This window comes from Pipra filicauda, unplaced genomic scaffold (genome assembly GCF_003945595.2).
Source record: "Pipra filicauda isolate LSUMZ 115617 unplaced genomic scaffold, ASM394559v2 scaffold176_size3548034_pilon, whole genome shotgun sequence".
NCBI classification, from domain to species: domain Eukaryota; kingdom Metazoa; phylum Chordata; class Aves; order Passeriformes; family Pipridae; genus Pipra; species Pipra filicauda.
Window position 1 is genome coordinate 1,917,573 of NW_024104283.1, and position 27,074 is coordinate 1,944,646.

Genomic DNA, 27,074 nt, shown 5'->3' on the forward strand with positions numbered 1-27,074 from the left:
TGCAGACTGCTGCTGATAAACCCACAACTGCCTGGGAATCCCTGCAGTTATTTATTTCCAGAGAGCTGCTGCCACTTTAGGAAAAGGTCTCCTTCAGAAGCTCCAGCCTGTCATGTGAGCCTCTTCTCCTAAACAAATACTGTGGCTAACTTGAAATTGGAGGCAAGATCAGTTACTTTCAAGCTCTCAGTGTCATGGAGCAACAAGACATGAAGTTACTAATTTCTTGTGTCCAGGGCGAAAGCAATGGACCTTAGGCTTAATATTTTGGAGGGCTTTTATTTTTTTTTCCTGTACTCCTTTCCCTGGAGTATTAATGTCATATGTCGTTATATCCTCTAGTAATTCTTAACTTTCTTCGAGACTGAAAATGCCTGTATTAGCAAAGTGGGACTGAACTTCCCACGCACAGGCAAAAGGCAAACTTTTAAGGGCAAGCCTTCTGAATAAAAGCTTCAGAGCTCCCATCAGAACTTTCAATAACAAATCTCAAATTCAGTTTCAGTTTCATCCCACCTTTTGGATTAATATCTAGCCTTAAATGAAAAAACTTTGAGCAATGGAGAATCCACCATGCCTTTAAGTGTGTTTTTCAGAAGGTTAATTACCTTCGCTGCTAATACATACGTGTTATTCCTGCTGTAGTTTTAGTTTCCAAATACTTGGGCTTTGTAAAGGCTTTGTCTGCTATTAATACAGTCCCCAGCCTCCTTTACCCAAATCTGTAATAAATTAGTTTTCAAGGCTTTTTTCTGTAGCGATTCTAAAAATAATTTCTTATTGGAATCCAATTGAATCCAAGGGAAGCAAGGTGATAATCAAATGATGTCACCCTCACATCTTGCACTGCATCTCACAGCCTGCCAAAACTAGCAACTGTTGCTATGTACCCAGGGGAAGGTGATACTCCCAGCCTTTTCTTGGTGCTGGAAAGCTCTCCTTTCCAGTGCTTGTTAGGCCTCTGGGAGCTGCAGGCTTTTCATTTTGCTCTTATGTGCTGGAGAAACACGGATCGTGTCCTGTAGGATTCTTTGAATTTTTCCTGTTCCTGAAGAAGACCATTTCTCAAAGCCACTGCAAATCTGGAGGACTGATGTGATTTAGCCCATCAAGTGCCTGTATTGCAGAGCTTGGGCTGCAGGGTGGAGACCTTGCTGCAGCATGTGTGGTGATGTTCAAGAATCTGTGCATAAAGACTATGGCATGACACCATGACATTTCTCAGATAGTTTATTTCCTTTTCTCAGTAGTGCCCCTGCAAACTTGGCTGATGGTGGGACTCATCCTCCAACTTTTCTCTGGGTACTTCCTAAATTCAAAAATACCCTACCAGGAAAGCAGGGCTCATTGTCATTTGACACGTGGGGGTCCAGAAGTTCCTCAACAGCAAACCTAATGCTGTTGTCAACAGTAGGTAGGTGATGTAGCAGGTTGTCTTTCTCTCCAGTAAAGGTCAGCATGAACTGGGGGATTCAGTGTGTAGCAGATGACGTTCAGAACATCGCAGGGACTGGTTCTCAAAAGGACTAGAGCTATGGATCATTTTTTTTCCCTTGCTCTCCTAGCAAAACATGCTGTTGGGGTGTTCCAGATCTGTTGGTAAGATTTACAAGATTTTTTACTGGCAGTGTGTGCTCAAGAAAGGGTAGGAGCTCCTCCTGATGAGGATGTGGTGACTATTAATACTTGCAGGAGTTCAACTCTGGTGCTGTTACCTCCTTTCCACTGGCGCTGCTCCTCTGCGAGGCAGAGTCTCGGGTTTGCAGAGACCTCTCCAGCGCACACAGTGTCACACTGACCTCTCTCAGTCCAGGACCAAGCAGACAGGCCTGGCCTTACGCCTCTGCATTGGCCGCGTTGTTTGCTTGAAGTTACCAAATGTTGTGCCTTCCTCTGGCTCTCCCAGCTGGCCCCTTCCCCAGCGGGAGGGGAGCTGCTGGTGTGGGGCTTCTCCTTCCCTGCTTTTGTCCCCAGATGACTTCTGTGCACCTGGGACTCAGAGTGGAAACCTGGGAGTGAAACAAGACAAATGTTCATAACGCTTCATCCGGTTAGTGCCAGCATGTCTTGGCAGCCACTCCCTGCCCTGTCTGCATTTAAAAGTGATTGCTTACAGTTATTTGTCTTCATTTTGCTATAGTTGTTATCTAAACGTGCAAGCTCTGTCTTTGTGGTTTTGGGCAGTGTAAGGGGGCTGGATTGCAGGCAGCCTGAGATACGATCCTGGTTTTATACAGGACTTAATTTTTTATTTCAAACATGCATGGCTGCAAATAGCATTGTACCCAGTTCCAGCAATGTCCTGATTCTGTGGGGGGAGAGAAGGGGCACAGAAGAGGAAAGCACTCTATGTTCACTGGCTGGTGTACCAGAGTGATGGGGTAGGGCTGAAGCATCGAGGCATTTTATGGCATTATAATTCCCAGGGACTCTTTCCCAAATATATATACTGTCCCAATATATAGCAGCAATCCAGAGCTAATTGACATGTAAGTGCCACAGGGGAGTAAAGTTATTTAAAGTTATTAAAGTTATTTTGTCTTTCACCAAGTGAAAAACCAAAAGTTATCTTGGAAAAGAGCAGAGGAGGAAAAAACCAACAGATTACCCAACTATGACTCGTTCAGACTAGCTTGTGAAAGTATCTTGAGGTCATCTTTCCTGAAAACCTTTGAAATTCAAAGACTATGGACTTTTGTCTCTTGGCACTCTGATTCCTCCTTCTCCTCCTCCTCTTCCTAGCAGATTCTACCTAACAGTTGCCCTTTTTTTCCACTTTTAAATACCCTGAATCACAGAGATGGCTCATTTTCTTCAGTTAGGTCTAAAGCCTTAAGAACTGTGTTGAAGTAATAAAGAGAACAGCATGTACTAGATGCTAGAGCCAAAGGAAGGGGGGTGGGCAGAGGGAAGAGATGACCCTGCTTCCAGGCTTTGGTCCTAATCCTGCAAACTTTTTCTCATGTGAAGAGTCCTGCAGAGGTCAGCCAGACATTTTGCATGAACAGCAATTACATGCTATTTGACATCATGCTGAACTGTGCTTAAAGTAGTTATAAAAACATGGCCAGAGTTTGTGATAAGGTGTGGATAGGGAGCTTTAGGCCAACTGGATGGGGAGTGTTCTGAAGACATGTGTGGGATTAATTAAATAAAAATTTTGCTTATTTGGCACACGTGACTGTGTACGGCTAAACTCTAGAACTCAGAGAAAGTGTCTCCCTAAAGAAAATATATAAATGCTGGGCCACCACTGTCCAACGTGCACTCCCTGGCATTGCCCTCAAGGAGGAAGGTTAGTCCAAGCTCACATGATCTTGCCAGGAATTATCTGCCCAGGTGGCCCAGCTCCCTGCATGCCAGTATCTTGTGCACTCCCATGTTTGGCACTGCTATCAGATCAGGAGGCAGTGTTCCGAACCACCCCATGATCGTGTTGCATTTGTGATTACATTGTTGGCTCTTGCAGTGGGAACCATTTGTTAGGGCCTGGAAGCGCAAAGCAGCTCGCCTGGTGCAGCCTCAAGCCAGGACTATTACTGACAAACACGACCTTATGGAAACAAACAGAAATTTCACCCTATTTTGCCCTAATACCTTATGACTACATGTGGGGTCTCTTAATACGGAAGGCCTTGTCAGGTAGCTGTAGTTGGTTTCCTGGAGAATCAGATTCAGTCCTTACTGTTCTGCTGGACAGACACTTTCTAGCATATGCATATATTAAGGTACTTCACTAAAATGTGACTTGTAAGTGACACGGATTCCAAAGTGTCCAACACTTCTGCAGCGTTAGAAAAAAAGATGCTCCTCTACACATGCGGCTTTAAGGTTTCTTGCCATCCTGATTCAATTGCTTTTGACACACTTATTTAAGGGCAATGGGGTGAGCAGGACAACTCTTCACTGTGAGTTAAACAAGAAGAACCCAAGTGCTGCCTGCTCCAGCCCATGCAGGCAGAGTGCCACAGGGGCAACAGCTGATGAAGACAGCAGCTGCTGCAGATGCAGGAAAGGACAAGTACCCAGCTGCTCCCTCCTGCCGCCGTCCCCCTGTGTGGACAGCGTAACTGTTTGTCCTGCTGAATCCTTGTGTGGCAATCACAATCCATCTCCTCGAAGACCCAGAGCATGTTGAAAGGCTGGGCTGCCTCCCAGCTTCTTCCTCCTTATTTATGTGTCACAGGAGGAGAAAACCTAGATGGAGATAGGTTGTCCAGGGTCATCCTGTTGTAGTTATGATGATGGCAACAGTTCATAGCTGAAGCATTTGGTTTGTTAACCTTATAAACAGATGCCATTAAATACTGTATTTAGCTCCTCAGGGGAAGTAGCCTAGTTTCTTTTTTATTTTCCTTTTCTCATCCCTGTTTTAACATTAGTGACTCAGCTGTCACTCTCTTGCAGAAGGTCTGCTGGTGTTATAGCTGTGATTGGATGGAACCAAGAACCCATTTCTGCCAAAAATAATTAATATGGTGCATTTTCACCTCAAAAAGAGCCTACAAAACTATTAAAAGGTTTTCATTAACTTTTGCAAGCTTTGAAACTTGCCTGTGAACAAAATTGGAAATTTCTTCATGTCTCCTCATGTTTATCCTTGTCGACAAGGCAAAGTCCGGCAAAGACTGGTGCATATCTAACCCTACACATTCCTGTTCCAGCACACAAAGTAGTTCACCTGCATTTAGATACATGCAAAAAAGCCTTTGCAGGTGAGAATCTCACTTTGCAACAGGGCATGTGAGCAGATCCTGTGAACAGAATTAGTTTCCACTAGCTCTGAAAAAAAGCCAAATGGGAGACAAGTGCGGACTCTTCTATCTCATTAATTTTTTCATTCCCCACTTCTCTAATCTTAACTAGAAAGTAGCCTCATTCATTCTGTTTTTCTAGATATCCCATCTCCTCTAAACTTTAATCAAAGGGGAAAAAAAAGGGGGGGGAAGCGCAAAGCTAGTTAGCCCATTTTGTACTTTTTATATTTTGCATATCAGCTCATATTACAAAAGTATTAGAGACCTATCTTAATGTATGCGCATACATGTTTCTCAGGGTGCTTGGTAGTGGCACTTCTCTGGGTGCTTCCTTTTCTGAAGGAGGGAAAATGTCCCCGTAAGTATTTGCTTGCTCTTTTTGCCCTCATCTATTCAACTGCAACTTAAAGGTGCTTGTTTCTTGTGTACTTTTGTTACGAAAATGATGCCTGGCATACTTAGGAGGCCTTGCATTCTTGAACTATGAATGCTGTGAATAGTGTCATAAGAAAAAGGAGATGTACAAAGGCATCATCATTCTTTGCATTGTCCTTTAAAATTTGCCCTGTGTCTTGAACGTGTAGGTGTTGAAAAAGGGCTTATTTCAAGCACTGTAGTTCCACTAGCATAACTCAACATTTTCCCCCTAAAAGCAGGGGTGTCTGCGAAGTGACACCATCTCAGGGTGATGAGGGGTTGCCTCAGTACCTGTCCTGAAGGGCAGGGACGGCAAGGTTGGTTTGTGCTAGCAAATGAAACTGAAATAAGTCTCTTGATTTTATTTTTCTTTATTGAATTAATGCTTCTTTGTCTGCCTATAAACTTCCAGATGCGTCTTCTACTTGTGCAGACCTTCCCATACTGGGAGCTCAACCACACTGCATCCTACAGGGTAGATAATTCTTGTTATAGTACCTGATGATGACCCCTGCTGCTAACACAGTCCAAGTCCTAAAACCCATTGCCCCATGGCTCCGTAAAAATGTCCCAGTCTGTGTGCGGAGTGATACAAGGGCCCCAGCATGGCCTGAGTGTTGGCTTCAGTAGGGATTGCTTATGTGTACAGGATCAAATCGGAACATGAAAAGGCTCCTCCACTCATCATTCTGCTATTCAGGCTCTGATGTGGGGGTGGGGCATGAACAAAGCATCGTCAAGTGCTGAAGCATTTTGACACAGCCTAGCTTTAGGCTCAACATTCAGCACTTGTGATTGTGATTGTATTGATGGCAGTGTATTTTCTCAAAGTAGGTAAAGAGTTTAAAAAAAAAAACAAAACCACTTTCATACCTGTGCATTTACCTGGACTGTGAGGTTTCTGGGATGGTACTGCCAGTTACATGTGAAACAGGAATGTCCTGCTTGCTGTAGCAAAGGGCTGATTCATTGGCAGCATAATAGGTGTCATATTCCCTTTTGTCAGCTCCTCAGGTATATTTTCCCCCTGCAGTAAACAGAAAATAAATTTTAAAAAATCCAGTAGAACCAGTAACATGCAAGTCATCTGAGTGAGGTGAGGTTCAATGGAAACTAAAACAGCTCATAAATGGGGTTAGGTGAGGCTGGGATGAATCCAGAGGGTAGAGGGAGAGTTTGGTATGAGTGAGGATGAACTCCCTGAAGCCGCCATGCCCTGGGAGACACCAAGAGCGACCATCCCAAAGCAGCCGCAGTCCCAAAAGCTCCCTGCCAGAGGGTGAGATCCACCTCCACCAGCGGAGAGGGTCAGGCACACTCAGAGGAGAACAGGAAGACAGGCTGGTGGGCTTATTCATTGGAGGCGCCCATTTCTCCCAGCAAGTGCCAAGGTTGGCCGGTGTCACTAGCTCAGACATCAGGGTCTGACCTGGAGCTGCCCAGATTTTAAGTCTGTAAAAAAACTTTTTCCGTAGGCAGAAAAAAAGAATCAAATGCTGTCAATTTGGAGATTACAGCCAGGGCATCACAGTGTGGGAACTAAAGCCATGTGCCTTGGCGGTGAGTTTATGGGCAGAACTGGTTTTGGGATTGGGTGTCCTGATGCAGTGCATCAGTGGAAGTCAGATTAGAGAATGGTCTGGGAAAAGACTTCTGAAGTAAACCCGCCTCACTACTGTTCATGTAAAAATGCTGAGGAGATGGATACTGTTGTCCACCCATGTCGTCTGGCACGGCATGAGCATTGTTTGTGTATACAGAAAGCAAGTCTGTACAATTTTTCAAATATGCTTCTAAAGTGCAGTGTTTAAAATACATTCCCCAGTACAGAAGAAAAATGTAGGAAACTACAAGAAACCAAGAGGCTAGGAGGACCTATGTGTTATTCTAAGGACAAAAGCAGAATGCACATCAGAATACATCAAAAGGAAAACTGATCACTTTCTCCTTTCAAAAGGCATTAATATTTTAGAGCTGCCATTACATTTTGAAGAGTGCTCAGGTATTTATTGGTAATGCCATGACCCAGTCCGAAGTCGTGAAGGAGGAGATACCTGTTTTTCAAGTTGTTCTGTTCACTTATCCCTCATCTCCTGATTCACACCCTGTCCACACCAGGGTTGCAGTAACTTGGTGAATATCTGGAGTCACAGTTGTGTGTTCCCACACCAACTTGCCCTTCGTGAGGCTCCCAAGGGTTTTTGCCCCTAAAAGCAGCAGGTCAGACATAGTGAGAGCTGCACTTAGGTGCATCCCCAGCTTCCTGCAGTGCTCAGGTCTGCGGAACACGACCATTCCCTTTGCCACCTTAGCAACCAATTAAATGCATCATATTTTAAAATGCACTTTTTTTTAAAATCTGATAGTATCTTATGGTTCAATAATAAAATAATTATGTGCTTAAAATAGCACAGGAGAAGGGTCTTGTTTCAGATTAGTCTACGTAGCAGAAATGCTGGGGGCTGATTTGGAAGTTGCTCAAAGGCTTTCTCGTGAGAAGGTCTCTGGCACTTGTGCTGGCTTTTGAAGGGCTTGCTCAGGCCTGATCAAACTCGGTCAGGCAACAACATATCAGATCTATTCCTCTCATCAGTCACGTGTTAGCCATAACTGTCACCAGATTTGCAATTTAATGTGTGCAGCTCAACACTTCCAATTAATCCAGGCCGGGTGTTTAACAATCTATCATTTCAGAGCTAGCACTTCACAGAGCTGCGTGCAGGGCAGCCTTGCAGTTGGGGACATCAGGAGCCCTGGAGGGCTGCCTTCATGCACACGGATTTTACTCTTCCCCTACCACTGTGTGGTGGAAGGTATTGATGGTTTAGTTGCATTTCACAGGCTTAGGAAGTGTTTAAAAAAGAACACACGACTACAAAAACATTTCAAAAAAATAAAGATTTATAATAGGTGATTCAGCAATGAGAGGCTTTTGTGATCTTCCATGGGAAGCTACTATTTTTAGTGAATTATTATAAGCAGTAGCATCACTCTCATTTATTTATAAAGGCATGAAAGAACGCCCATACATGTTTCTAAATAGTCAGTGTATAGTAACGGCCATATGCTGAGAATGAGAAAAAATAGAATTGAGCATTTTGGTTTCCACAATGCTGCGTGAGAGTTGTGCTGGGATCTTTGAATCTAAGAAACAAAAAAGAGAGGGATTTTTTTCCTTTTTTCTGGTTCTTCTTTCTAGCAATACAAACCCAAAGCCTTCACAGTGAAAGTCTGCCTCACAGTAAAATTGCATTGTTTTCATTGAGGCCTAGCTGAGTGACCACTGAGGTTTGGGAGAACTCTTCTGGTAGCTTCAGCATCTGGCAGATTGGGGCTGTCCTGACAGGGGTAGCTATTTTTATAGGAGTTACTGTACATATAGGGTTCAAGTTGATTAGTTGTGAATGCTTGCACTTCTCTTGGGGCTCCGTGGCATGGAACAGGAGAAATGCAGTGATGCTGTGCTGAAGAGACTCCACAAGTAAACCATGGTGTCATTGCCAAAGTTTCTACAGTGGAAACACTTTAAATGCTGGGGCTTGCCATTGAGAAAAAAAAAAAAAAAAAAAAAAAAAGATATTATCTCCTGGTGATACCACTCCTGAACAGAAATTAGAACTGGTTTGAACTGACTCTGCAAAGACCCAGCTGCGTGCGTCCATTGCAGCTTTTTTGCATTCAACTTTTTGGGTTTAAGTTCACTAAGTGGTAACATCTTTCCCTTTCTTGCTGACTGCGTTTATGTCCCAGTCAAACTTGCGATAAGGTGCCTTGGGATTTTCACGAATTCAGCACCTTACAAGAGCAATGCCTCCAAGTGAATTCTTACTCTTAATTAAGTTAAATCCCTTGATTGAAATCAATTCTGTTGAATTTTGGGCAACTGTGATATGAAGCGGGTGGAAGGGAGTGAGAAAGGTGGCTCTTTCACAAGGTGCCCTAACAACCTCTCAATGACAGTGTCTTCCTCCTGATTCCCAAATCCTATTTTAATGTGGAAAAGCATCGCTGTAGCATGCAGATGCTAACACTTAATTCTTTAGGAGGTTTCCTGTGGCAAAGAATGCCAGGGTACATGGCTCCTGACACTTGGAGGAGTTGCTGGAGAGCCTGACCTTGTTCTTGCTCTGCAGCTGCATTAGTTAAAGTATCAGCATTTTCCTCACTCTCTGCTTCCTGTCTCCCAACACCCAGTGGAAAAAAATAAACGACAACTGGCATGCTCTACTCACAGCAAAACAAATGTTATTTATTAGAGTCCTCATGTGGTCAGATCATGTCTGACTGTAAAATATCTGGAGATTTTTCTGCTAACTGGAAGCATGATGCTCTGAGGCAATTTCCAGGCAGTGTATATTTTCAGCTAGGTTTTATTTACGTCAGTGTAGTGATTTGCAATATCACTGTTTGCAAAGAGTGAGGCAGCGGTTGTTTTAGCTAGAAGTTTTTTTTTCTCTTTTTTTTTTTTTTTTAATTTTTTTTATTTTTTTTTAGGAAAAGTTTTCAATTGTGACTCAATTCCCATGCTTTGAGATGATTTCGTGTTCATAAAGGAGGACATAAGCCTCCTTGGCGAGCAGGTTGCTTGTCGCCTGCCCTTGTGGCCAGCGCGGCTGGGGTGGTGGGAAGTGCGATGTGCAAGTCAGGGAGGGTTTGTTTTTCCTCTGCTAATCACCCTCCCCTGTTGTAATTTGGCACAGGATGGAGGCAGATCTGTGTTCTGCTCTCCTATCTGAGCCAGCACATTTCAGAGGATAAATCTTTGCTGGACTTAATGTTCTCCCAAGGAGCTTAAATCCCTGAAGACTCTACTCTTCTGGGGTGGGGGATGACGGGCAGAGATGCAGGCAGAGGGCTGATTACAATGGAGGCCACTTCTAGCTCTTCCCCTACCACCAAGATCAGAAAAATCCTTTGAAAAAAGGATGAGGAGGGGAAACCACAGAGCCACCTTTCAGATGCTGAGCTGACTTTCCCCCCCTAAATCTGTGAGATTTTTTTTTCCCTTTTACTGCAGGAGGGCATGCCTGTGTAGGGCTGAACCTGTGTCATCCCAGATATCCTTTCCAGGACTGTGAGGGCAGTGGCCTTTGCCAGCTGGGTGTGAAGGGAGGTACCCTGTGGGACTCTGGTGCACTCTCGCCACCTCCCTCTGCTGAACATCTGGTGGGATTTTTGGGAACTGCCTTAGGAACTTGTAGATGATACCAAACATGAAGCATCAGAACCACTTGAGTGTCAGAAAATATTTCTCCTTCTGTGTGTAATTTTCTTAATGCTTTTTTTCTTCCTGCAACTTCCATAATTTAGGGAAAATATAACAATCTGGAATACATAATGCTTGGTTTAATATGGAAAAAGATGTATATCAGTACAACATGGCTGGATAGATATTGTAGGAGAGCTCTCTTTATGTTTTAGTTCTTGCTTTTTCTGCATCTGTGGAGTGTCCTCACTGCTTTTTTAAATTATATACATTTTTCTGGTTTGCAAAGACTCAGGGAAAAGAGGAAGAAGTTCTGAGACATCTTTGGGTTTGGGATTTCAAAGTTCCTTGAGAAGAGCAGCACTGCAGCCTTACAGAGCTAGGCAGAAAGGGACTGTATGGAACCAATAGACTGATATGTCCTAAAGATTGACTTGCCTAGGCTTGCCAATCCCTTTCACCAGGAATTTCTACATACATGCACACAATTGGTAACTTCATTATTTATAATTTTGAAGCCACTGCATCTGTTTTCTTGTTTACTTGTAGTTGAATCTCCTTGAGGACTTTAAAGCAAACAAAATGTAAAGCATGTAAAATGTGATTGTCCCGCTCTGCTCGGCAGTGGTGCTGCCTCACCTTGAATATTGTGTGCAGTTTTGGGCTCCACAATATAAGAAAGATATTAAGCTATTAGAGAGCATCCAAAGGAGGACAACAAACATGGTGAAGGGCCTTGAGGGGAAGCCGTATGAGGAGCGGCTGAGGTCACTTGGTCTGTTCAGCCTGGAGAAGAGGAGACTGAGACCTCATTGTTGTCTTCAACATCTTCATGAGGGGAAGTGGAGGGACAGATACTGATCTCTTCTCTGTGGTGACCAGTGACAGGAAATGGCATGAAGCTGAGTCAGGGAGGTTTAGGTTGGATGTCAGGAAAAAGTTTTTCAGCCAGAGGGTGGTTGAGCCCTGGAACAGGTTCCCTAGGGAAGCGGTCACAGCACCAAGCCTTTCTTAGTTCAAGAAGCATTTGGATAACCTTCTCAGGTGCATGGTGTGATTCTTGGGGTGTCCTGTGCAGGGCTAGGAGTTGGACTTGATGATCCTGATGGATCGCTTCCAACTCAACATATTCTCGGAATCTACAAAAACTGGTTTGAAGCAAGTTTTGAGTTACTTCTGAAGAAGGCACAGACGTTGGTATGGACAGGTGGGCAAAATGTGTTGAATTATTCACAAACTCCAGTTTCAACAACAAACGAATGCAAAAAAGAAGTTGTTTGTTTCATTTTGCTTTTCTTAAAGAAATAATTTTTGGTGGAAGCCATCTGTAAGGGTGTTCATCCCAAAGGAGATTTGCGTGACAACATTTTCAGGAAGCTGGAAACTGAAATTCGAGTGAGCAAGCAGAGCCATGGAGAAGACAGACTCCCTCTGGTCAGCTAGAGTCTGATAAGCTGGAGTTATTTTCATGGCTTCTTTTCAGTGGTATTAGATCTGATGCCTTTCTCTACTGTGTGGCTGCCAGAAAATTTCATATGGGAAAATTAAAACACTAAATATGTTAATACAGTATAAAATAAAGTCTGATTCTCCCACGTGAGCATTTATGGATCTGCAAATAGTGTTGTTTTTCTCCCACCATGTCCTAGTATCCCACTTGTTAAAGAACTGCTTTTGATTTGTAGCCCTAAATTTACAGTTTAGGAGCCCATATCTGAAATAACAAATTTGCCACTAACTACAAAACACTGAAAGAAAAACAGACCAGTGTGTAACTTGGACTCGGCAGCCACCAGCTGCACCTCATCTTGCTAGTCTTTAGTTGGCTTTTTATAAAAAAAAAAAAAAAAAAAAGGCGGAGACTTCTAAGAGTCAAGTTACACAACTCTCATTTTATTTTTAAAGTGAGTGGATTCCTTGTTGCGTTGTTGAGGATGATAAATTGATACCACATGTTGCTTCCAGACAAAAAGGACTCTGTACTGCAGTGGAAGCACTTGCAGCTGGTGTCTGAGTTAGTGGACGGACTCCACAAGGTAAACATGGCTTGGAAGAGGCTGGAACAGGCACAGAGAGGGGGAATTTTCTCCATTTTAAAGGCTCAAGCATTTGCTGCTGTTGCCTGACCGGGTCTGAGTGTTGAAATAACATGCAGTCCTAGCCTCCCTGGGAGACTGGTTCAGTTCTTTGTATCAAATGAAGGATAGGACACTTTGGAAATGTTTGAGTGTCCTCTCTGTCAGCTTACCCATTTGTGGTCTTACCAAAATATCGAGAGAGGCACATGGTAGGACATGGTAGCTGATCTCTGGGGTTTTTTTTGGGTAGCAAAATGTGGCCGAATCCCTCGAGGAGTATTAACTGAATAAAATGCGGTGCAGTGGATCAACATTTATTAAAGCTGAGACTGTGGCCTTGAGTTTGGGGAAAGTGCTGTAACCCCTCATGTTGCTGCCCTGGCTACTGTGGGCACCCAGCTCACCCCTTCTTCTGGTGCCATCAGCCTAAGCCAAGGTAGGACAACAGCCCCACTTGTCTGTGGCACTGCACCACTCTCTGCTTGCACCAGTTCTGCCCTGCCTCATGTGTGTTCCTTCGCCCTGCAACTTCCTTGTCTCCATGGACAGTCCCTCTTCCCTGCAGGACCACTTCTGAAGGGGACTGGGACCCAGCTGTTTGGCCTCGGGGCAGTATATGATGCTCTTGATGTTATCTGCAGGAACCTCAGTCTTCTGGCTCTTAGCAGAGCGAATGGCATTCTTCAAGACCAGTATAAATAGTAACACTAATAAAGGGAGGAGCTCATCATATTTCTTTTCGACTCTGCTTATGTACAGTCCATATGTTGTACCCATCGGTGGTATCTGAGCTGTCTGCAGCCTGGCTAACATCTATCCCATATACATATGGTCTCCAGGACAGATGATGGAAGTTCCTTTATAGATCTTTTAAAGTTTCTCATTGCATTTTGGCATGGAAAAATGTGTTATGTTTCCATCATCATGGCCTAATTCATCTCCCACATAAGTCAAAGACGTATCCCTATTATTTTCATCAGCAGTGGCTTCAAATGATGAACTGTATTTTCTTTGCTTCCTCACCTCCTCTGTGGTTTGTTGCATGGTCATATACTAGTAGTGCACATGGTTGTGAGCAGTGATTGTCCCAAGATATTTTCCTATAATTTAAGCAGATAGGAATATTTTTGACAGCTCAGAAAACAGGTAGAAAATACAGTTATTTCCATCCAGATTGCAGCCTGGTAGCACAGTGCAACGGCCTTTACTGATGTGAGTTGTCAATCCCTGTGGCTTCTGTAGCAAAACTTGCATGTGAACGGATAATAGGATCCAGCCTTAATTTGATTTGGCAGAGCATCCAACAGAAGGAAAACCCAAGAAACTCAGATACTGTTGCTGAAGAGGTTAGCGGGGGAGGCTACGTGAAAGAAGTGGGTTCTAAGGCAGTGTTTGAGCAGAGGGTGGATATGGGGTACACAAAAATAAATTGGCCCATAATTATGCTTAAGAAAACAATCTTCCTACAGAAGAAAAGCAAAGAAAAACAGAAGCAGGAGTGTAAGTGGCATAGTGCTTAATGTAAAGGAAAACAAACTGCTTGGATTTTTTATAACCACCAATTTTCAATGCAAAAGGATTATTACATTCTTTTATTACTTGTGTAAAACCAACACTGAGCAAAAAGATATAATAAGAAGAAAATTACACATGTGCACATACGTATCCACACATGCAGGAGTCCTCATCCTGAGAGGTGCCTCAGTCTCACAATTTTACAGTTTAGGATTTTTCATGGTTTTAGGCCAAATAGTTTCATACTATGGATACCACCATCAGAAATAAGCTCTTTTATGAGAATACTACAGGCTGAAAACTGTTAGCTGCTGGCATTTTGGCTGAATGTTTTTATATCTGAAGCTGTGTGTGGCACACTGTGTACGCCACCTTGGGTGTTTCTTTTCTGTGTTTTCTAAGATTTATTTTTCGTTAGCAAGAATCACGATGCTGTGTATTCTTATACCCAGCATTTTTAGGTGGGGAACGGCATGGTTTGTATTGCTCCTATATGGCTCGGTGTGGTGGTCTAGCTCTGATTGTCCTCATCCTGCTGGCAGCTCTTTCTGAGAAGAGATCCACACGCAGATGTTTTCACATATGTTTGTCCATGAAAGTTACGGGGAATGAATGTGAGAGCTACCTGCATTGATGCAGTCCAAGCTGGAATATCAACAAAGGTTATTTAAAAAAAAGAAACAAAAACAGTTCTTCAGCCAGTTTTACAGGGAGAAACCTGAGGAAGTAAGCAATGATGCCTAGTTATTAGAAGTTAGACTGTTGCCAGACTCAAAATATAGTTAAAATGTCATCAGTTAAACAATAAAAAGCTCTTTCCTTCTTTAGACTGAAGAGCTATTATGGTGTGACTCAATCCACCATATTCTGATGGGATGATAGTACCGCAGAAATTGTCAAGTTTATAGCTGAGGCACTGACCCAAACTTCTCTTGAGCATGTCAGCAGAGTCTGATCTGCTGCTTCGAGTAAATTGTTTAAAACATAACAGTTGCTGTTTTGAACCATGGTCCATATGATTTCTCTTTTCATTAAGTGATAATCACAACCACGTCTGCTGTCTGCATGTGAGAAGAACTTCAGGCGTGTTTTGCATTTCACACTCTGACAAAAACCACAACACTCAACAGTGGGGGAAAAAAAGGCATTTTGTACTGAAAAGAATTATTTTTAAAAATGCTAGGCTGTATTTCTGTGTACATCAAATATGTCTCCAGTTTACTTATGTCAAGCATCCATTTATCCTAAGGATGCAAATGTTGAAGCACTTGTGAATGATTTGTTGATTGATTCATTCTTTGCCCATTTAAATCTGGAATTTCTTCAGAGTTTTGTAAATGAAGGACACTTTTCCTGGATAGTTTGATGATGCTATGGTCCTGTTTGTGTTTTTAAAGAATGTTGATAGGACAAATGTGATTTTATCCTTTTCATAGGTATAGCTGGTAATTGCCCAAATTTAACAAAAAAGAGCTCTGCAGCTCTTTAAACTTGGAGGAATAGCACAAGGCATTTTTCAAAGGAATGTGGGATAGCTCCAAAAATCTTTTTACTTCCTCATTGGAAAAAAAGTTTGTTTACCAAAACTGAAAGCATTCACACTAACAAATACTATTTGCTTTCCCTTTCTTTGATCCATATTTTAAGCACAAGATCAGCAGGATGCGTGAAGTGGGATTTTCGGTTATTTTGGTTTAAATCTGGTGCCATTTCACTAGGGGTACTGTGGACTGGTTTTCTCGCCTTTCTCATTCTGAGGTGATTATAATTGGTTTGAGGCAATGTGGTTTTTGAATGGTAGATGTTACTGACTAGTGCAAGCAGGTAGAATGCAAGAGCAGACTGTATGCAGGCTCCTCGGAGAGTACTGTATTTTGTAGCATCCTGTACAGCGTGGAATATCTGACTGTGTACAGCAGCTTTATACAACTCTGTATCCAGCAGCTTACAGGAACAGGGATATCGTTGCATACTGTGTCACATCATGTTTTGAAGACTGTGAGGATACTATAGTGAGGGGACAGCTGGCCAGCTGCTGAAGTACGGGCATAATTCTGGGGCCTCTAATCAAGAGACAAAGTATATCTTAGTCATCACAGAGCGCCTGTGGGAGAGGAGCAACAGCACTTGCAGTTTACTCAAGAATTATTATAACAAGTATACAGCACATGTGCCCATGAAGAATTAAAAAGACATTTGCAGAGGCTGTGATGAGTGTGACTACCCCTCCAGCCAGATTTTTGCTGTGCCTTTTCAGTTTTTATTTCAAGGAACTTATGGCAAGATTACTGATAGCATAGAAGATTGTCCTGAGTCAAAAGCAAGGGAGAATCATCTAGCTCCGTGCTGGCAGGAATAGAGCTGTGTCACACTCTTTTCCTTAGGATGCAGTTTTTAGGGGTGTAGAGGTGGGCACCAGGAATGCACAGCTAGTTCAGGCTCGGGGAGTGCTTTACGGCAGCATGCTGGCATGCCACAGTCACACTCCAGTCCTCCTGTATGCAGCACTCTAGAAGTCCACGGAGATATCCAGAAGGGTCCAATGCTTTCATTCGTGTTGCTTTTTTCAGGGGATGTTGGTTTAATGATTGAGATTTGAGTCATAAAAGAAGTGGGGTGCTGGTCTTGATGTTTTGTTTTGTTCCTTTCCCGCAGAATTCGATCCGGCACAACTTGTCACTCCACAGCCGATTCGTGAGGGTGCAGAATGAAGGCACTGGGAAAAGCTCTTGGTGGATGATCAATCCAGATGGTGGAAAAGGCGGCAAGGCACCCCGGAGACGTGCTGTGTCCATGGACAACAGCAACAAGTACACCAAGAGCAGAGGGCGGGCAGCTAAGAAAAAGGCAGCCCTGCAGACGGCCCAGGAAACAAGTGAGGACAGCCCTTCTCAGCTCTCCAAGTGGCCAGGGAGTCCCACATCCCGCAGCAGTGACGAGCTGGATGCATGGACAGATTTTCGCTCCCGTACAAATTCAAATGCCAGTACGATCAGTGGCCGCTTGTCACCAATTTTGGCAAGCACTGAACTAGATGATGTTCAAGATGACGATGCTCCACTTTCTCCCATGCTGTACAGTAGTCCATCGAGCTTGTCCCCATCGGTAAACAAACCATGTACTGTGGAGTTGCCTAGGTTGACTGATATGGCTGGGACAATGAACTTGAATGACGGACTGACAGATAACCTCATGGATGATCTCTTGGACAATATAACACTCCCTCCCTCCCAGCAGTCACCCACAGGAGGGATAATGCAGAGAAGCTCCAGTTTTCCTTATGGTTCCAAAGGTTCAGGGCTGGGTTCCCCGTCAAGTAGTTTCAACAACGCTGTGTTCGGGCCGTCGTCCCTGAATTCCCTCCGCCAGTCGCCCATGCAGACAATTCAGGAGAACAAACAGGCCACCTTCTCTTCCATTTCTCATTACAACAACCAGACGCTGCAGGATCTTCTTGCCTCTGATGCACTTAGTCACAGCGATGTCATGATGACACAGTCTGACCCACTCATGTCACAAGCCAGCACAGCTGTGTCTGCCCAGAATTCCCGCAGAAATATAATGCTCCGCAACGACCCTATGATGTCGTTTGCTGCACAGTCCAGCCAGGGTGGTCTGGTCAATCAGAACCTGTCACATCACCAGCACCAGTCCCATAACTCCTCTCTTAGTGGCAGCCGTGCCTTGTCCAATTCCATCAGTAACATAGGCTTAAGTGACTCCAACAGCTTGGGATCCACCAAACATCAGCAGTCATCTGTCAATCAGTCTATGCAAACACTTTCTGACCCGCTGTCAGGCTCCTCTTTGTACTCTTCTAGTGTGAACCTCCCAGTCATGGGACATGAGAAATTCCCAAGTGACTTGGACCTGGATATTTTCAATGGGAGCCTGGAGTGTGACATGGAGTCCATTATCCGCAGTGAACTCATGGATGCCGATGGGCTGGATTTTAACTTTGATTCCCTCATCTCAGCTCAGAATGTTGTCAGTCTGAATGTGGGGAACTTCACTGGTGCTAAACAGGCTTCATCACAGAGTTGGGTGCCAGGCTGAAGGATCTTTGAGAGCAGGGAAAATGGGCAAACAGGTCAGTGCCCCATAGATGTGGTAAAATAATTGGTTCCTTAGTTTTATTGCAGTTTGCACAAAACCCTTAATAGTTAGTGCACACTAATAATATTAATTTGGCCTGTGATGGCTTGCTCTGTGTTTGTATGCAACAGGCACGACCAAGAAACGTGGAGATGTGGAGGGAAACGAGGCTAAGCTATAAAAGCTGTTCAACTGCAACACTGTCAGGACGCATCTGATGCTTAGCGTCCTTCTTAATTTAGGCATGAGAAATGTTAATGACAAATCAGACAAACCAAGGTGGAATATTTGTGGGTTTTAGGAATCACAGAGCTCTAACTCATCTTCTTTGAAGTTGCAACAGATGGATTCTTTCTTGCAGCCAATGCCAGATGTAGCCAAGCTGTGTTACACAGGGATGGGGCGAGGGGCTCTGCAGTCAGTGCAGCAGTGTTGCTGCAGGGGAGGAAGATGAGTGTCTTTGCAAGATCGGTGTACTCGCTGCGGGTTGGGTGTGTGGGACAGATCTAGACAGAATCAGAGTTGTACTGCTGCTGTGGTAGAGCAACGCTAGCAAAGTTGTTTGTTTGTTTAAATTGTACTTCTTGGGGGGAAAAAAAAAGGTAGCAAATGGAGAAATTATATATTGGAATAGCAAAGGTGAGATCCTGGTCTCAGGAATGTCCTAGATTTAATGTTTTAAGTAAGCAAAAATTGTTGCACTTCTTCCCCACTGAGGGGGGTAGATGTAATTTTCTTTTGGACTCCAGCAAGAGAATATCTGTAGGTTTGGGTTCTGGCATAGATGCTTTTTAAATATTAGCCTCCTCAGATTAATTTTTTTTCCAGATTAATCCATTCTTTTCCATTGCTTATTTTCCACAGCTGGGGGCATTTGAACTTGTAAACATTGTTTCTGTCATCCTTCTATGATTCTACAGGCTCCTGCCCATACCTCTGCCTGCTCACATGTACATACTTCCTGACTCATAGGACAGGTGCCACACAAAGTGCCCTTTCTCCTTTGTTTATTTATTAGTATAAGGGAGTAGATTTCAAAATACAGTAGGATAAAAGGTTAGCTATAAATTATTGAAAGTGTTCTATTAACTTCAAAATAGTATGTAGGGTATCTCAGTGGTGAAGTTATACAAGACATTCATTCAGTTTGCAGCTTACTTCCAGCTTTCTTATTTTCCAGATGAAGGATGGAAAGAAGGAGTTGGTGTCATTTGACTTTACAATGCATAATTTGCCCCTTTCATCTTTAATTGTGTTTTCGGGCACTGCTTCACAGTTAGATGTTCAAGGGGAAGCTTTGTGGCAGGTGAGCAGCAGTGGTGAACCTCCTGAATGCTTTCCTGTTTCCTGTGTGTACGGAGGACCTCAGGAGACATGTGCTGTGATCTGCTGTCTGTGAGGGAGAACAAGACTGCCCAGTCATTCTCCTCTCAGTCGATCTGCAAAGTTACTGTGCTCTGATGGAGTGGTTGGTTTGCACAGTCCTTTCTGTTTCAGTAGAAGGATTTCCTCTGGTTCTTGCACATCTCACTCAAAGCGAGAGTGTTGCAGTGCACGACCAGGAGACGGGCTGCAGAGATGGACTGTAGAGGACACCATGTCCTGCTGACCCTGTGTGAGATGGCAACTTGGCAAGTCAAGTGCCACAGCTGAATTTTGGGTTTTCTTTAGTTCCAGTGATGGAGAATTCAGGAAAGGAAAGGGAGAAAAAAGATAATTGTCTTGAGAAGCAGGATGCAGAAATTTGCAGAAAGTCATGCTTTCTGACCAGTTCTCTCTTCCTCTATGTGGATTTAAAAACCTTCTTTGCATGATGTAAAAAAAAAGACTCTAGGAACTTTATTGCTGTGAAACATCCAGCAGTACAATCTGTCAAATGGGGCCTGAAAAATAGATGTTATTGACAGTTTTGCTTGACACAGACAAATTGGGCAGCCTCCTGCTTCCATAGCTTCATTTGCTACGTGTAGGTAGAAGCCGCCGCAGGGGGACTTGCCTAGGCAGCACAGAGACACACCAGCCCACCTCTTCACTGATGCTCACTGCTGCCTCTTCACCCCGGCCTCTGGCAGTCACAGAAAGCATAGCTGCCATGATCCTTTTCAGGCTGCTCCCTCCGAATAAAGGAACTGACACATCTGTGTGAGCGGAGTCTCATTGCAGAGGACAGATTTATTAACGAGACAGCTCTCCTCAGTGGATTACTGTCCAGTCATCTGTGGAAGCCTTTCTCCCTCTCTCTGACAAGTGGACCGGCAGCTGTGGGGTGCCTCTGGTATCAGGTGCAAGCGCAGATGATTTCTGCTGAGGTGGTTCATCATGCACCCTTCCTCATCTGTTAAGCAGCGCTGTTTGAGAGTATGCCTCCCTACAAGCATCTCATATTTTGATAGGGACTCCTTGCATGACATCAGATGCAATTGTTCTGAACTGCTCTTCTCCGTTACTTTCTCTGCTGTAGCAATAGGAACCCCTGAATTAAAATCTTCTCTCAGCAATGTTCATGACCCCAGTAATGAATCTTACAGGCTCCGAAGACTGGGGAATGCTTTCAGCAAAACAGCCTGGTGATTGCTCATGCTAAATCCGTTTCAAAAGGGCAGCCAGGTGTGTTTTGCAGGCAGGCAGAAGCAGTTACAATGGATTATTGGCATACCTGGGAATAGTGAGTGCTGTGTTTTCTATGAAAAATAAGAGAAACATTGGAGTAAGTTTTCAGGAAGAAAAGAAAGAAGGCAAATACATAGGTATTTAATTTATACATACTGTAGGTATAGGGGGAGGTTTACTTTGGAAGAAAATCAACTACAATTTCTTCGTTGGGGAATTAAAAAACTGCTGCAGGGAGATGCCACCATTGCAAGTTAGTGGCTTTGCACATTTGCTGTACACAAGCCCATGCATGGTCCCTGGAGAGAGCCCCACCCAATCCCACCACGCTGGCCTGTGCCCGTGAGGCTGGCCATGCCCAGCCTTTCAGAGTGCTCTCATTGAGGCATATAAATGAATTTGGGTTTGTTTTGATTTTTTTCTCTTACAAGAAGAAAAGGAAAAAATCAGTATGTTTTTCTCTTGCTTTATGCACTCAGCCATAATTTTCTCCTCTTACACTGCCTGGGGCCTCTGTTCCTCTATCTCTACCTGCTTCTCAAGAGCACTGGATAATGCCCTCTGCCCACTCAGATAATCATCACCTAGGTATTTCAGCTTGTTTATCAATAAATAAAGACATCACTATTCCCTCACCTGTCTCTAGAATACCTTTTATTTTGAAATTATTGAGTCTTCTCCTAGTCTGGTGTTCTCACAACTCTGCACTTTGCTCTGGGGTCCTTCTCAGCTGACAAGTCCAAAAGGACTTGGTTTTTGCCAAAGAGTAGTCCCAAACAGAACATCAGGGGAGACTATTCAGGACATTTGCTACTGCCTGGAAGGACAGGAGCTGGTGAACAATTACCACTTGGGCAAACATTTTCTCCAGCATCAAAACCCGTCCAAGAGGTTGTTTACCTGGATTGTTTCAGTGATCCAGTTTACAATGGCACCGTGCAGGGTGCCATCGATGCTGGCAGGGTTGGGCACGGGTGGAGAATGGCTTGGCACAAGCAAGGCAGGAACTTCTTGAGCTGGTGTCACCATCTGAAAAACTCATCTAAGCTGCATCTTCTGAGAGAGATTTCAATGTGCCATTTAGCAGGATGCCTCTGGGCTCTGTAACAGAGCTGTGCTGGAGTCACGTTGACTTGTTTGAAAATTACATGTAGAATACTTGACAGATCAGTTAAAGTCACTCATTTTCCCCTAGTATCATATAGGTGCCACATCATCTTACTGCAGCAGTAGAGTGCTGCAAATAGCAACATCATGTAACGTTCACACAATTTGATGATTAACATCTCTGATTGAAAAAAATCTTAGGAAACCTAGCAAAATGCCTGTTGGTATTTCATTAGTCTATATCAGCTTGAACTACTTGCCAATTTGTTAATTGGTGTTCAACCTGTTTCTGGGTACAATTCATACCAAAGATGAATAGGTCTGAGGATGACTTAGTATTTACAACACCATCTTAAAAGTGAAAATAGTTAGTCAAAGATCTCTATTTTGATGGAGTTTTGAATCAGAGAGTTCTGTACAATATGCCACAAAAAAAGATGATTTTTGTTTTTTACCAGAAGTCCTATGCCCATGAAAGCTTTAATGCAGAAATCAGAATTGGTGGATGACTTACCCGAGGACACTGACTGCCTCAGGACCATACTTGCCACTCTTACTATCAAAAATGAGGTCTTTAGGGGTAGGGCTGGCAGGTTTCTTACACAGACCCAAATTGGGGCTGGCTGCCTGTAAAATATCTAAAGGAAATTCAAGAGCAGCAAATTCTTCTGCTCCATTTCTAATGGGTTAGTGGTTAAAGTGGTGGTTCTTGTAACATTTAAGTATTGTTTCTACCAGTGCAAGTTTTGAAAGGTGGTTTTGTGACTAGCTGAACACCACACATGCCAAGTTTGGTCTTTGAACAAAAATATCTATGTAGAAAATGTGTTTTGTGAGGAACAGGGATCCCTTTAACTCCAAGGAGGGCCTGCCCTGAGCAGGCTCCTCGGTCACCAAGCACACATCAGTGGCAGAGGACCAAACTCCATGCTCGTGGCTGCTGGGGAAGAGGAGAAGGGAAAGCTGGGCAAACCCCACTGGGGCTTCCCCCCATGCAGACCCACTGAAGCCCATCGAAGCCCCTTGCATGCAGAGGCCAGTCCTGTGCTTGCAGGGATGATGTGGCTTTTGCTGTGTGAAGGCAGCAGGAGCTGACACAATGAATTGCTCACTCGTTCTGGGAGTAGAGCTTTTTGGGTTTGGTACTTTTTTAGTCTGGGTTTATGTTTGGGGGTTTTATTAACCCAGGACAAAGGTCTGTAAAAGCCAGAATTGCCTCCACAGGTTTGTGTTGTGATTGTACAGCAGCTGAAGCCAGGACAGTGGTCTGATCCTGTGGTTTGGATGTTCTTCTGTTGGTGTTTTATATAGATGTATTTTTTAGTACCTCATGCTTTGTCATGTGATTCAGCAGCAATAATTAGGCAGAAACTTGCTGTCCCTGCAGATGCCAAGATTACAGGATGACATACTCTCACCAGATGACAGCACAAACTGATATTTTTAGAACAGCCCGCATCAACTGGTCTCCCCAGTGCTTTCCTCCTTGGATCAGCAGTGCGCAGATTTTATTACAGAATGAGTCTTTGCAAATTGTCTTTCTCACGTGAAGGAGCCATAATGATTGTTTAGAGCTGCAGATCAGTGTTGGTCCCCAGATATGCTGTTGCCTGATAGCTGGGCTGGCTACAGGTGGTTTTTCTTTTTTTCTTTCCTTCTTCTGAGCCAGATTTTTAAATAGCCCCCATGATAGCATATTTTCTTGAAGAAGTGCGTAATGAGAGATCCTTTTTAGAAGCATAGCGTCAGGCAGCTGAGGAAAGGTTGAGATCTTTTTTTCATAGCAATTCGGCACTCAGCCAAGGTGATGAACTGACAGCCGGAGAGGTTTGAGTCTTGTGTTGGTGACAGCCAAAAAGCACAGGTATAGCGTGGGTGGCAGGAGCACACGTATTTGAGTAGTACCATACATTAATAGCGAGCCTTTCTGTCCTGGCCTGGGGAGGGAGGGTGAGGGAAGGATGCTCATGCAATGCCAGCCTCAGCTCCTGGTGCCTATGGTGAAGAACCTCCGGCAAGATGTTCCCATCAGCATGGTCCCTAACTGAGTCCCTGATGGTGTGGGAGACACTGACCCCGTTAAATCAGGTACCTGTGGCAGAGTGGCGTTAATGCTCTGCTCTGGTCCAGCCTTCAGGGGCTGTTTAATCAGCTTTTCCACTCAGATTACCACACAGGGTGGCAGTTATTGGAGTCTGGCAGAGTGGACATCTGCTGAGCAGTAATCGGACAGAGACACAGCTCAGCTAACGGAAGGTGCTGTACAGCCATGGTTTTCTGCCATTGCTCCAGGAAAAAAACCACTTTTCCCAGATGATGCTGTGGAGAATGGCTTGAGTTTACGCACCATTGCAGCTGAGCTGAATATCTTGCCTATTGTTTTTCCCTTATGCTGCCTGCTTCTCCTGGCTTTTATAGGTAATTCATTTCCTACAAATGTAGATAAAATCTAGTTTTGAGGAAGGACCTTCTCTCTCTTGCCTTTTTTTCCACTTGTAAGTCATGATAGTCCTGCCTTAAATCAACATGGTGGAAATCCTCTGGTGTGAGCATTATTGGCCTGACATTTCAATTTACTGCAGAGGAAAATGAGAAGACTCCATAGCAGGGAAGATGTTTTTAAAATAGGCTTGGCACCTGGCAAAGAAAAAGAAACTCTCCGTGAGGACGTTCAGACTAATGGGTACATAGCATGTTTCCATAGCACTGTAAACCCATAATTCAGGATATTTCCAGCCATGCAGGTACCTTTTACTCTAAAATGTGACTCTCATTCTTCAGATTCAAAAGTGCAAGCAAAATCCTTCTCTGCTCTTGCACAGGTGCAGTAGTTACACATCCTTTCATGATCTGCAGTAGACATCTCCTTCCCAGTGCTCCCGAGTGTCTAAAGTAAGCACCATTATTCCAGCTGATGAGCTTTATCTTTAGCAGATGTATTTTGCAAGCATTTTTGGCCTTCTTCCTCTAGTCCAACAGCATCCTGCCTAAAATATGCTGTGTTGAACGCCCAGGCTGATGTTCTCAGTCAATGGCAGTGTCACCCATAACTGGCAGGATTTCCACCCCACTTCTCAGGCTCCTGAACAAAAGGCAGGAGATAAAATCTACCAAAAGGTTGTCAAGTAAGAAGCCTGATGACCTTATGGAGAGAAGTAGTCCTGTGTCTAAACTCTTCTGCATTGGCCAGGGCAGAGGATTGAACCCAGCCTGATGTAATGGTTCTCAACAGCAATCGGGTATCAGCAGTGCTTGTGCTCGGTGTTTCCTTTTCAAGTGTAAAATGGGTAGAAGGGACCTTACCCATCTTTAAGGGTAAAATGAACTGGAAACAAGTTCTCCCATACTGGAAATATTTCATACTTGACAGGGTCCTAAATAACCTAACCTGAGGCCTTGCCTTCAACAGAAAGTTGGACCAGATGATGCTGAGTCCCTTCCAGCCTGGACTTTTCTATTAGACACTTATGGTTTACGTGCCTATGTGACTACCAGCACAGCAACACTTTAGCTCCAATTAAGTCCTAGTTCTGCGCTGACGTTCTTCCTCTTTCCATTCTTCTCCCTCACTCTCTGCCCCCAATTCTGAGCTGGAAAAGATCTATTTTTACAAGTAGAACTTAAAGAGAAAATGTGAAGTTGCGACTGCCTGAAAGTTCAGGAAATAAAGCACATTAAGTTGCCAGTTCTTTTTTTGTCCTTCGGTTTCATCCCCTGATCTCAGTGTTGTCTCTCAGCAAAGAGCTATCCTAGTGCCGTATGTGCTAAGCCTGTAGGGTGTCACTGTGGCATACCTCCTGTGGCATCAGGATTCCTAATTTTTATTGTGCTTGAACAAAAAACCCTCGTGCTGCAGTTTTGTCACTATAGAAGGACTGGCCACAGTAGTTATCATCCTTACTTGTTTCTAAACAAATACTGTGTATTTTTCAGTGTTGAGCTGTGAAACCTCAGGCAGAATTTTAACTGGTAACCACACATAGTCAAGTCTTGCTTTTTGAACCTCCCCCCATTTTGGAGTAGAAGCTCTACTGCTGGAGGCGATGACAAATCGAAGGGCAGAGGCACCAGAACGAATGCATATCTGTCACTGAAGGACACAAGTTTCCTTGAAAATGTTTGCATCCCAAGTGTCTGGACAGTAAAAGTAGTTGCTGGGATTTCCTATCCCTGGAGAGTCATTGCAAAGTGGTACTCAGGGAAAACACTTGTTTTACAGACCTCTAAATGGTAATATTTTTCAAGATACAATCCACTCAAAAAACCTTCCAGCCAAATCAGGAGATCCTTGGTAGGCTGCCATCCGGAGGAACTGTGTGTTGGTAGTGCAGTTTCTCATACCAAAATTATGTAAAGGAGCACATAACTTTTAACAGAAAACTTCATGTGCTGATTGTTACATTAGCTGATTGTTACATTAGCCCACTTATAAACCAGGGCACGTTATCTGCGCCTCGCTCTGGGTAACGTCAATGCAGCACCTTTCTGAAATTTCTGAAGAAATTTCCAGTGCTACATAATTGGCACCATTGGGAATCAAAGGAGAAAGCAACAGGCAGCAAATGATCCTTCAGAGCTGCTCTGATGGTGCACAAGCTGGCATGGGGCTTGGTAGACAGCCGTCCAGTTAAGTGGTGAAGTGATGTGAGACAGAGGCGAGGAAATGTTGCTGGAGGGAAATCACAACCAACAGCTTGACCACAGAGTAAAACAAGAGTAGCATTTGTAACCGGTCAGTAGCAAGGGTAGAGGATGGGAAGGCAGAGAAGAGGACAGAAGAAAGGGATGTCTCATCTCCTACAGTCCTCATCTCCTGACTGTTTGCAAGCAATTATGCAAACCTTTTAGCAGGGCCTGTTGTAATAGGACAAGGAGTAATGGTTTTAAACTAAGAGAGGGTAGATTTGGATTAGATATAAGGAAGACGTTTTTTACAATGAGGGTGGTAAAACACCAGAAGCGGTTGCCCAGTAAGGTGGGGGATGCCCCATCCCTGGAAATGTTCCAGGCCACATTGGATGAAGCTATGAGCAACCTGATCTAGTTGAAAATGTTCCTGCTCACTGCAGGGGTGTTGGGCTAGATGATCTTTACAGTCCCTTCCAGCCCAAACCACTCTGTAATTCTATGATAAATGGAGATGTAACTGGAACACTTGCTTCCCTGCCTTGATAGTGTTCTCATTGCTACGAAGCAGCAGGCTGCTAACTCAGGGTAAACAGAGGCTTTTTGTGGTGAGACAGAAAGAAAGAGTCTGTGGGTCTATTACAGACTTTACCAGGGTAATTT

At 43.9% G+C, this 27,074-nt stretch overlaps 1 protein-coding gene across 1 annotated transcript in view; it reads left to right on the forward strand.

The window, feature by feature from the left end:
• Nucleotides 1-27,074, forward strand: part of FOXO3 (forkhead box O3) — a 90,847-nt gene that overhangs the window by 57,465 nt on the left and 6,308 nt on the right. The window contains exon 2 of the mRNA XM_027747914.2: nucleotides 16,629-18,063. Within this exon, the coding sequence (XP_027603715.2) occupies nucleotides 16,629-18,029 (1,401 nt within the window). The 3' untranslated portion in view covers nucleotides 18,030-18,063. The remainder of the gene's footprint in view (nucleotides 1-16,628; nucleotides 18,064-27,074) is intronic.